This window comes from Lissotriton helveticus, chromosome 11, assembly GCF_964261635.1.
Source record: "Lissotriton helveticus chromosome 11, aLisHel1.1, whole genome shotgun sequence".
In the NCBI taxonomy this organism is placed as follows: domain Eukaryota; kingdom Metazoa; phylum Chordata; class Amphibia; order Caudata; family Salamandridae; genus Lissotriton; species Lissotriton helveticus.
The window spans coordinates 1,155,751,255-1,155,763,409 of record NC_136072.1 but is presented as its reverse complement, the minus strand read 5'-3'; the positions used below and the strand labels follow the sequence as shown (position 1 = coordinate 1,155,763,409).

General features: G+C 46.0%; 1 protein-coding gene across 2 annotated transcripts in view; it reads right to left on the bottom strand.

Moving 5' to 3' along the window:
• HIRA (histone cell cycle regulator) overlaps positions 1–12,155 on the bottom strand; it is a 383,198-nt gene that overhangs the window by 108,689 nt on the left and 262,354 nt on the right. For both annotated transcript variants that reach the window (XM_078667954.1, XM_078667955.1), the window contains exon 14: positions 9,936–10,130. In XM_078667954.1, coding sequence (XP_078524080.1) covers positions 9,936–10,130 — 195 coding nt within the window. The remainder of the gene's footprint in view (positions 1–9,935; positions 10,131–12,155) is intronic.

The window sequence follows — 12,155 nt, the reverse complement described above, 5'->3', positions numbered from 1 at the left end:
TGAGTGAGGTAAAGGAAGTATAGTGACTGAAGAAAGTGAAGTAAAAGAGTGACTGAAACAAGGGGGCAGATGTACGTTACATGGTGCATCTCTGCAAATCAGCAGGGATGCGCCAAGTAACCTACGACAAGCAAAACCACCCGTGCGCCACCACTGATGTGCCACATTTACAATGTGGTGCACCATGGGGCAAAAACGGCACAGATGCGTGACGCATCTGTGCCGTAAAGGTGTTGCATTGCTAGAGTTGCATCGCATGCGCGATGCAGCTCCAGCAATGCTCCTAGGGGGCCCATTCAACTAATGCTGCGTCAAGCCTTACGCCTGCTTCAAGCAGGCGTAGGGTTTTGACATAGCATTGGCCTAAAAGTGACTGAGTGAAATCTACTGAGGCACAAGATGGCTGCCATCAATTTCTGTTTTGGAGTGTTGACAGACAGTGGCAGCCAATAAGCATGAAACTTGTGCACGGCAAGGTGCGCGCACTGTGCGCGCTTATAGATATATAATTGATTTCAACTTTAATTTTCTCTGAAACTACTAGAGGGATTTACACCATTTAAACAAAAGCGTAATCTGCGTACCAGACCCTACCATTTTCCCAAATTTGGTGTAATTCCGTTCAGCGGTTCGGGCTGTAGCCGTGTCTAATCGTCCTATGGAAATTAACATGGGGAAAACACGTTTTGGATCCCCCCTTTTTCTCGGCCCCCGCTTGACGAATCTTCCCGAGACTTTCAGGGAAGGAGCGGAGCGGGCCATCTTCTTTGAGAAATTCGCAGAGATTCATCAACCGGCGCCAAAGTTATTCCCAATAGAATGTTGCGGTTTTCCTATGGAAACTAGGTCCTAACTATAACTACCTACTGGCGACCGCCAGTAGGTAATATACACACACATATATATATATATATATATATAAGCTCCAAAAGTGCCCTCCCAGGCAAAGACGCACTCAACATCTGTGGCACATGTCCTTTAATAGGTAAAAACCAACTCCTTCATGCAGATACGAATTACAGCTTTCTTGTCCTCAGCCTGACGTGTTTCAGTGCTCCTGCACTTTCCTCAGAGGCAGGACAGTCTTGTGTGCTCGTGCTGACACACCCCCTTTAATTAACATATTTGGCGCCCTCTCATGGGCTTGCTCCGATGAGCACGCGCTGATTTGTGGGATATGTAGTGTGCCAGTAAATTATCACCAAATGGATGCACATAATTACTGCTGCTCCTTAAGTTCAAAAGCCCGCAAATGGGCCTCCGCATGCAGGTTTGGTTTGTCAATCCTTTAACAAATGTCCTCATTACAGCTCCGTAACAACTGAACTGCGAGGCCCCCAACACGCCTGGGGTGGTGCATCTTTCGCGGCCGGGCCGTCGCGCAAGTGCAGGAGCACTGAAACGCGTCAGGCTGAGGACAAGAAAGCTGTAATTCGTATCTGCATGAAGGAGTTGGTTTTTACCTATTAAAGATCATGTGCCTGGGAGGGCACTTTTGGAGCTTACATATACATATATTCCAAATAGAATACGTTGGGGTAGGGGCCGTCAGCAGGGTGGTCCGCGGTCAGGGTACCGGAAACACTAACATAGCACTTCAATACCCTCCAGTAAAGAAAGTATCACGGACACCGTGGTTAGTGTTGCAGCAGAGATTTAATGCAGCTGCAAAGCAACGCGTTTCAGCTCTCGCCTTGTTCACGCTTGGTGACAGGCGTTTGTTTGCACACATTTTAACTGCATTGAGAAAAAAAACCAGACAATAACTTTACCGTGATAGTGTGTAAAATAAAGTGGCCATCTTAACGATGCTATTAACATTTGATATGCATTTGTATTTATTGAACAACAAAAACTTTACCGAAGTCTGACAAATTACATGTCCACCAGGGCTTAACTCAAATACCCGGCCATACCCATAGCAATATTTTGCAGATAACATCTTTTTTGAATGATTGATAATATATATTTTATGAGCAATGACTGCATTCAAGGGAACTCGGCATCAAAAATGTAAACTAAATGATGATTTTGACAGTTTATAATGTATATATGGATGTATATTGACCTCCTGTGCACTGATGCTACCTTACCTTTTCTTGCTTTTATCTTGTAACCATTTACACTTTTTTCCTCAAATGTTTTGTTTAATTATTACTCATTTGCCTTTTTCTCCCACTCTGTTTGTAAAGCGCTCTGATATCCGTGTGGATCTTGTTCGCGCTCTATAAAACTTTCAAAATAAATAAATAAATAAATAAATTTATTAATGAGTAAACAGTATTACTGTGGGTATGTTTACAACTATTTTATTGTAAATGATGTATTTACCGATTGTGTACAGAAATACAAATGCATATCAAATGTAAATAGCATCGTTAAGATGGCCTCTTTATTTTACACACTATCACGGTGAAGTTATTGTCTGTTGTTTATGTTTTCTCACTGCAGTTAAAATGTGTGCAAACAAACGCCGGTCCCCAAGCGTGATTGATCAAGGGCTGCTCAGCCCAAAACGCGTCACTGCTGGAAACTGGTTGAAATAAAAACAAACTTGCCTCAACTGAGTGGTCCGTCCTCCTTCTTCGCCGGCGCTGCTGGAGGTGGTTTGGAGTATTGTGTGGAATATAAATATATAAATATATATAAATATATATAAATATAAATACATATATATATATATATATATATATATATATATATATCGATATGAAAACAAGTTACTGACCTGTAACTTTAGTTCTCCAGTAATGGAATCTTTCATAGATTCACATGCCTGAATCATTCCCCGTCGTCGAGACGGGAGTCTCCGGTATATAAAAAAGCAGTGCTTAGCAGTGTAGCAAACTGAAAAGAGGCCTAGGCCCATTTCCCTTTTGCAACCCATAGCCTTTGTTAAGTAAAAAAGGCCCAAACTTTCCCCTGAACCAATCAGAGCTCCTCACCCTCTAGAACACTCCTGAGAGAACCTTCTGCCCCTCAGATTTTTCGCGCATTTGTGCATATAACACACTTCTTGTGCTAAATCCGAGGTGAGCCTCTCAGGGGAGGAGGGTGGGCGCATGTGAATCTATGAAAGATTCCAATACCGGAGAACTAAAGTTACAGGTAAGTAACTTGTTTTCTTACTCCAGTATTGGAACTTTCATAGATTCACATGCCTGAATCAGAATAGCGAGCAGTGAAAAAACAAAGCACATTTTCCTGATACATTACATAATCATGCAATACCATTGGAAAATGAAGCATAATCTCATATACATATATACATACTTATATAAAATGTGACTTTGTAAACAAACGAAATTATGGATGGAGGGATGCAAGAAAGGCTCACCGTTACTGGATGATATTCCGCTGTACTGTTTCCAGGACAAGAACTTCAGGTCTGCCCTGTGTATCGGTTCAAATGGTGGCTTCATCAATTGAGAGAGTACAATATTCAGATTCCATAAAGGTGGTGGAGGCTTTGCTGGTGGAAAGACTCTGAATATCCCTTTCATGAATTGTTTGATAATCCTTGAGGAACATAAAGATGGGCCTGACGATGACCTCCTGTAGCAGGATAACGCAGCCAAATGCACCTTGATGGAGGCGTGTGCTAATTCTGACTTTGCTAACAGCAGAATGTAAGGTATAATTTGATGAGGTGCAGCAGTAAGAGGGTGAACATCATGTCTCTTACACCACAGACAAAACCTCTTCAATTTCATTCTGTAGGTTTTGTTGGTACTCTCCGCTCTGGCCTTGGACAGGATCTCCCTACATTCATGTGAGATGTTCAGATGGCTAAACTCACAGTGTTCAGGAGAAAGGCTGCTAATCGCAAGGATTTCGGGTCCGGATGGCGCACCTGCCCCATGGACATTGTCAGAAGCGATGGAATCAGGCACAACCGAATTGGACGGTCTTCCGACAGTAGCAGCAGTTCCGTGAACCAGTGTTGTATGGGCCACCACGGGGCTACTAGGATCAGCCTGCACGGCTCTTTCTAGATCTTCACCAGTACGCGGGGGAGAAGAGGAATTGGAGGAAAACCGTAGGCAAAGATGCCGGACTATGCCATGGAAAACGCATTCCCCCAAGATCCCCTCTGGGGAAGCCAGCTTGCGAAGTACTGGCATTTTCTGTTTTCCCTTGTAGCGAAGAGGTCCACCATCGGTGTTCCCCATCTCCGAAAGAAGCTGTCCAGGATCTCCTGGTCTAGCTCCCATTCGTGGCAGGACGATTTTAGCCTGCTGAGAGTATCTGCTTTGACGTTTTGATCCCCCGGGAGGTGTTCTGCTGTCAATGATATTCCCTGCTGAATAGCCCATTCCCATATCTCCTGGGCTTCCTGAGATAGGGAGAGATATCTTGTTCCCCCTTGCTTGTTTACATAATGCATCGCCGTGGTGTTGTCTGTTCTTATCAACACCGGCGCACCTTTTATCCTTGGCAGAAAAGCCAGCAATGCCAAGCGGATCGCCCTGAGCTCCAGCAGATTTATATGTAATTGCTGCTCCTCTGCCTTCCAACGGCCGCTGACCTGAAGATCCTGAAGGAAAGCTCCCCATTCTTCTAACGACGCATCCGTCGTTACCACTAGCGCAGCTGCTCTTGCTAGAAACGTCAGTCCTTGAGACACATTTGCCTTTTGCGTCCACCACTTTGCTGCCTGCAGCATGACTGGTGTCACCTTTATTGTATCGTCGAAGGATCCCTCCGCCTGACGCCATTGGAGGTCGATCTGTTCCTGCCATGGTCTCATCCTTAGCCTGCAGCAAGGTACCAGTGGAATACAAGAGGACATTGTGCCCAGCAAGGATTTGTACCTGCGGACTGAAAGAGACTTTCTTTTTCCCAAGTCTTGGAAGAGGGACACAATCCTCAGTTGTCTTTACTCGGAGGTAAACGCTTTGTTGCATTCCGTGTCCAATATTGCCCTCAGAAATGTGATCACTCTTGCTGGGTGGAGGTTTGACTTTCCCGCGTTTAGAGTCAATCCTAAATTGGCGAATAAGTCTATGCAAACTTGCGTCGACGCTCTGGCCTGTGTCTTTGATGGTGCTTTGACTAACCAGTCGTTGAGGTACGGAAATATTTGATGTCTTTGCTTCCTCAACACAGCCGCCACTGGAGCCAGGCATTTCGTGAAAACTCCTGGCGCTGACTTCAAGCCGAATGGCAGTACCCTGAATTGGTAATGTCTTTCGGCTACCCAGAACCGAAGGTACTACCTGTGTGCAGGATGTATCGGCACGTGGAAATACGCATCTTGCAGGCCAATGTGGTCATATGATCTCCTGGGTTTAATAACGGAAAGATGTCCTGTAGGGATACCATCCTAAAGATTGTTTCTTGAGATAGGTGTTTAAGGATCTGAGATCCAGAATGGGGCGCCACTGGAGCTTGTTTTCCTTGATAAGAAAAAAACAGGAGTAAAACCCCTTGTTTTCCTGGGATTTCGGTACCGGTTCTATTGCTCACTTTCGGAGCATTGTCCGAATCTCCTGCCGGAGTTGATGCAGATGATTGGCTCTTTGGTGCATCGCTGGCGTACAAGGGGGCGTCTGAAGAAATTCTAGGGTGTGATCGAATTGAACTATTTTGAGGACCCATTGGTCCGTTTTTATTTTCCGCCAATTGTGAAGATAGTGCGCAATCTTTCCACCCAGGGGAGCATCTGACAGAGCCGGAAGATGGAGGTTGTCATTGCCGACGGATGTTGTCCTTTCCTCGGCCACCACGTCCTCTTGGAGTTGATTTTGTGTATCCTCCTGACTGACGCTGGTTATATTGCTGACGGTACGGCTGCGATGAGGACTGATAAGAAGATGAATATCTCCCTTGTTGGTATCCTCCTCTATACGAGGGTTGTCCTCTACCCCTGGAGCCACGAAAAGGGGTTTTCCTGTACTGCAGTGTTCCCAGAGCCTTTGCCGTATCAGTATCCTTCTTGATACTTTCCAGCGTATCATCTATATGTTTTCCAAATAATTCTTCTCCATTGAAAGGGAGGTCTAAGATTTTGTTTTGCACCTCCGGCCTAAATGCTGTTGCTCGCAGCCAACCTTGCCTGCGCAGGACAGCAGCTCCTCCCAGGGACCTAAATGCCGTGGTCGCTATATCCATAGCGCAGTCTATGACTTCAGCCGAAGTCCTCTCTCCTTCCATGAGAATTTTCTTCGCCTCCTGCTTTTCTGGATCTGGCACCAGGTTAACGTATGGAGACCGGTCACACCACATCTGCCTGTCATACCTCCCCAATATAGCAAGGGCATTAGCGGCTCTTACAAGCAGAGCAGACATTAATGAAAAACGCTTCCCTGCGTTATCCAACCTTCTGCCCTCTTTGTCTGGAGGTGTTGCAATCGGAGCAGATGGGTTCCTGGATTTCTGTTGTGCCGCCTGCGTGATAACAGAATCCGGTTTGGGATGAGCCAGAAGGCAAGATGGAGCATCGACCGGTGCTTTATACTTTTTATCCAGTCTGGCCAGAACCGGTGTTACCGTCGCTGGCGTATCCATGACCTTCAATCCTTCTTTCGAGATATGAGACACTATAGGTATAGATCGTACAGATCTCCGATACGAGTCTTTAAAGTCATATAGAAAACATTCCGTTTTCTCCTCTGTCATGGTCAGTGCAAACCTCTTAGTGGCTCTCTCCATCAAATTATGAAATCCACCAATGTCTTCCGGTGGAGAGTCCACTGGTCTCTGCGGAGGAGTTGCAGGTGATGGGGCGATATAGTCATGCCATTCTGCACTTGTGTCCGTAATCTCACCATCCTCCTGGTCCTCATCCGAGGTATCGTGGTGTGTTGTCGGTGGTGGGGACCTAACAGTAGGTTCCGGCACAATCTCTCTCCTACGAATCGGAGTCCCTGGAACCGATCGTGGACATGGAGTAGCCTCTATGGCCCGTTGAGCGACTGGAGTCGCTGGATATCTTTTCCTATAATCTTCCAACATTCCTTGGAGATCCTTCAACAAAGAGGAGGGTACACTGGCCATCTCCTCTCGTTGCTGTTGTCGAAATCGGTGTTGTTCCTGGGGTTGTTCTTGATAACCCCCATATTCTTCCTCAGAATCGTCTTCTTGGTACTTGACCTGTAATTGCGAAGGGCTACTGGCAATACCATACTCATCATCTTCCTCCGAATCTTCCTCCTGCAGTAAGTGAGAAGGTAGCAATGGGGAGACCTTGCTTGGAGATGTAACCTCAGGTGTTATAGGTTTTTTCCAAGGCAGCAACCTTTTTTCTGGTGTTTTTTCCCTCGTCGACGAGCCCGTCGACGAGCCCATCGCCGTCGTCGACCAAGTCATTGTCGTCAACGCTACCGTCGACGTTGTAGTGACCGTTGCGCTGTCCTGGTCGACGTCGTCGTCCTCGTCGACGCTGCCGTCGACACTGCCATCGTCGACACAGTCCTTGTCGACGTTGCCGTCGTCGACGCTGCCGTCGTCGACACCACCGTTGACACGATCGTCGACGCCTTCGTCAACGGTGAAACCGTCGACGATATAGTCGTTGATGGTGAAATCGTCGACGCTGTTTTCTCACCAGTCTTATCCCTCTTCGTCGACGACTGAGGTGTTTTCGTCGTCGTCGATGGTCCCTTTTTAGTCGACAGTCCCGTCGACGGAGTTGATTTCTCCTCAGAAGGCGCTGAAGAAGATCGTTTGATGGTAATCTTGATCTTCTGAGGTGACTGTGGTGGAGCTGAGGTGGATTTTGCTCCCTTCACCTCACCAGCAGATCCCTTCTTCCCCTTAGATGAGACTGAAGGGGATTTTGAGGGACTGCGCCCTGAAGACCCTGGAGTGGTCTTTTTTGGGGCCTTCTCAGGTCTTTCCCCTGAGGAATGTGTCTGAGGAGATCTACTTCTCTTCTGAGACCTCTTAGACGCCACAGATTCCTACTCACTCTCACTTGAGAGGATTTCCTTCCTGGCTTTGACTTTCTGAAGCCAGATCAGTAGCCTTCCCTCACGATCTATCAAGGTCTTATTTGAAAAGGTACGACATACCTTACAATCTGCTGCCATATGGTCTGGATAGAGACAGTAGATGCAGTCCTTGTGAGGGTCATCTGTAAACAGCCTTTTCTTGGAGCAGGTAGAACAAGCTCTAAATAATCCTTTTTTCTCTTTCTCAGATATGGTTGATGTAGAAAACCTCAAATCCAAGCCAAAATACTGTAGAAGTAAAGACTTTGAGCAGAGCTCAAAGGAGACTCCCTAGCACAACGTGCGGTAGAAAAATCTGAGGGGCAGAAGGTTCTCTCAGGAGTGTTCTAGAGGGTCAGGAGCTCTGATTGGTTCAGGGAAAAGTTGGGGCCTTTTTTACATAACAAAGGCTATGGGTTGCAAAAGGGAAATGGGCCTAGGCCTCTTTTCAGTTTGCTACACTGCTAAGCACTGCTTTTTTATATACCGGAGACTCCCGTCTCGACGACGGGGAATGATTCAGGCATGTGAATCTATGAAAGTTCCAATACTGGAGTAAATATGATTTGCTGTGTTTTACTCCTCAGTCCATACTACCATACAGTCCCAGAGGATCACAGGTAAACCAGCACTGGTCTTCAGAAAGAGTTTCAGGCAAGTTTAAGTTGTTGTGACATTTGCCATTTTATTTTTTCAAATATTTCTTCATTTTTGGTTTTCAAAAAAGTGCAAAGTGCAAGATATCCAGTGCATCAGGTACAAACAAAACGACCTACGCGTTTCGGCCAGAAGCCTTCGTCTGGGTCATGTGATAAAAGGGTGTTTAAAAAGAGGTTGGTAGGCCCGCTCTCTCTTGCAAACAAATGATCCTATTTTCTTTTCAGCTTATTTAAAGGAACAGTGATATAAGGCACATTACAAGTTGCATTTGCTGACAGCGAAATTTCACTGTGCTCAAAATTTACCCATAGAGTATAAAATGGTCAATGATCTTGTAATGAACTAGGGATGGATATATATATATATATATATATATATAAAATATTTCTGGGGTCCCCGCACGCCTGCGGGAATTACTCTAGGATTAGAACTACCGTTAAGGAACCTACGAAACATTAGATATGTTTAACACTTTCCTTTCAAGCAATGTTGGTAAATTAGCAATTAAAGGTGCAGGTGGGAGTCAATGTTCAGTTTCTTTGCTTTCAGTCTTGTTTGGCATGTTTGGACATGTTTTAACATCCATGATCCTTTGGCTACTTGCCACAGCATAGTATACACCACGAATAGAAGACATATACCCTTGTTGGAACAGGTTATAGATGTACACCTTTGATCCAGCTTTCCAATAAATTTTTTGGTTTTCAGGAACGCCTGGCAGCTGCAAGTTGATGCCAAATGCACATTCACAAACCTTTGTTATATATTAGCAGTCAAAAAATGGCGTTCCCCTATCCTGGAACTGTAGCTAAAAAACAAAATAACCATTTTAGCTTCTTTTTGACAACACCAAGAGTATTGGGAAAAATCATTGGAAAAGCCAAAAGGCGAGACAGACTAGCATTGCCAATGCGTGTTTTATTATTCTTTGTTAGGAACAAATTGCACATTTAAGCACATAATCCTCCGAGAGAGGCATCAGAATGTACAAGAGTACATATAAAGTATAGTGGAGGGGTAGCTGCTCACTTACGATGTGAAATTTCATATGCACTCAACTTATTCTGAGGACCCATACATTTGAAGGGGATCCTCAGTAAAAACTCTAAACATGTTTCTCCAACACAGCCACCATACGTTTAACACTGAATGGTGCTAAGCTGAGAAAAACTGAGGTGCGTTCCTCAAACCTGGGTGTCATAAGCGGCATCAGAACCACCGACAAAATGACACTTGGATAATATCCTAATGTCCCTCTCATCATAGCTTATATAACCCTGGCGCATTCACTTCAAGGCCTCAATATGCCAAAACCAAGCAGCCCCAGTCCCATCAACTGACCTGTCCTTGTTAGCCTTGTCATCTGCTGACTTTATGGTGCTCACCACTGGCTGTAGAGGGAGTTTGGTAGTGCTGAAAGAGTTTGTTACCGTGGAGTCTATAGACATTAGCTGCTGATTGCTCTGAGAGGACAACATGGAGCTGGCAAGTGACCCGCATATTGGGATGCTGTTGAAGAAGGCTGTGGAAAAGTCACTGGAACAAAGAAACAAAAAATAGTTTTGTAGCTGTTTTGATTAAAACAAGTGTGAACAAAAAGTCTGAATAAAGCCTACGGCTACCAGTTGTACAGACAGCAAATCCTCCCCCACCTGCACACCAACAGGCATTACAGTAACATCTAACAGCTACGTCTAATTCCATCATTCCCCCTACTTGCTGTACTTGGGGAGCGAGAGATAGTGCCGCTTTTATTCTGCCATGCCCCCTCCTCATTTCTGTAGGTGATGAGATGTTGTGACTCTTACTCTACCACTGCCAACTCCTTGCCCTCAGTTTCTGCGAATGATGGGATCCTTTATTCTGCTGTAGTCTCCACTTTGGTGATTATAGGTAGTGAGATAGTGCAGGGTTCTGCCTGTCACTGTGATCATGTATTCCATCGTAGAATGCAAGTCTCATTCTTGAACTACCTCCTCTTTTGGTGAGATAATGGAGATCTCATTCTGTCACTGATTTCCCCTTGGTTCCTGTGGGTGGTGAGATAATGGAGATCATCCTGTCTCAGATGGTTCCTGTAGGTGGTGGGATGGTGAAGGTTACATTCCATCGCTTTCACCTCTTTGGTTTTTGTGGGTGGTGAAATGGTGTAGGTCCCATTCTGTCACTGACTCCTCTTTGGTTCCTGTGGGTGTGAGATGGTAGGGGTCACATTGAGTCACTGACGGCTCTTTGGTTCCTGTGCGTTGGGAGATGGTGGAGGTCACATTCTGTCACTGACTCCTCCTCGGTTCCTGTGGGTGGTGAGATTGTGGAGGTCACATTCTGTCACCGACTCCTCTTTGGTTCCTGTGGGTGGTGAGATGGTGGAGGTCACATTCTGTCAACGACTCATCTTTGGTTCCTGTGGGTGGTGAGATGGTGGCGGTCTCATCCGGTTACCGATACCTTCTTGGTTCCTGTGAGCGATGAGATGGTAGAAGTCACATTCTGTCACCGACTCCTCTTTGGTTCCTGTGGGTGGTTAGATGGTGGCGGTCACATTCTGTCACTGACTCCTCCTTGGTTCCTGTGGGTGGTGAGATTGTGGAGGTCACATTCTGTCACCGACTCCTCTTTGGTTTCTGTGGGTGGTGAGATGGTGGAGGTCACATCCGGTTACCGATACCTTCTTGGTTCCTGTGAGCGATGAGATGGTAGAAGTCACATTCTGTCACCGACTCCTCTTTGGTTCCTGTGGGTGGTTAGATGGTGGCGGTCACATTCTGTCACTGACTCCTCCTTGGTTCCTGTGGGTGGTGAGATTGTGGAGGTCACATTCTGTCACCGACTCCTCTTTGGTTTCTGTGGGTGGTGAGATGGTGGAGGTCACATCCGGTTACCGATGCCTTCTTGGTTCCTGTGCGTGTGAGATGGTAGAAGTCACATTCTGTCACTGACTCCTCCTTGCTTTCTGAGAGTTGTGATATGGCGGAGGTCACATTCTGTCACTGACTTCACTTTGGTTCCTGTGGATGGTGAGATAATAAAGCTCACTATCTGAAACGGAGGCCTCCTTGGTTCCTGGGGATGGTGGTCACATTCTGTCATCGACTCTTCTTTGGTTCCTGAGGGTAGTGAGAAGGTGGAGGTCACATTATGTCACTCACTCCTCCTTGGTAACTGTGTGGTGAGATAATGGAGGTCACATTCTGCCACCGACTCCTCCATGGTCCCTGAGGGTGGTGAGATGGTGGAGGCCACATTCTGTCACAGACTCCTCTTTAGTTCCTGTAAGCGGCGAGATGGTAGGGGTCACATTCTGTCACTGACTCCTCCTTGATTCTTGTGGGTGGTGAGATGGTAGGGGTTACATTCTGTCACTGACTCCTCCTTGGTTCCTGTGGGTGATGAGATAATGGAGGTCACATTAAGTCACAGACTCCTCCTTGGTTCCTGTGGAGGGAGAAATAGTGGAGGTTACACTCTGTCACTTACTCCTCTTTGGTTCCTGTGGGTGATGAGATAATGGTGGTCACATTCTGTCACTGACTCATCCATGGTTTCTGTGGCTGGTGAGAT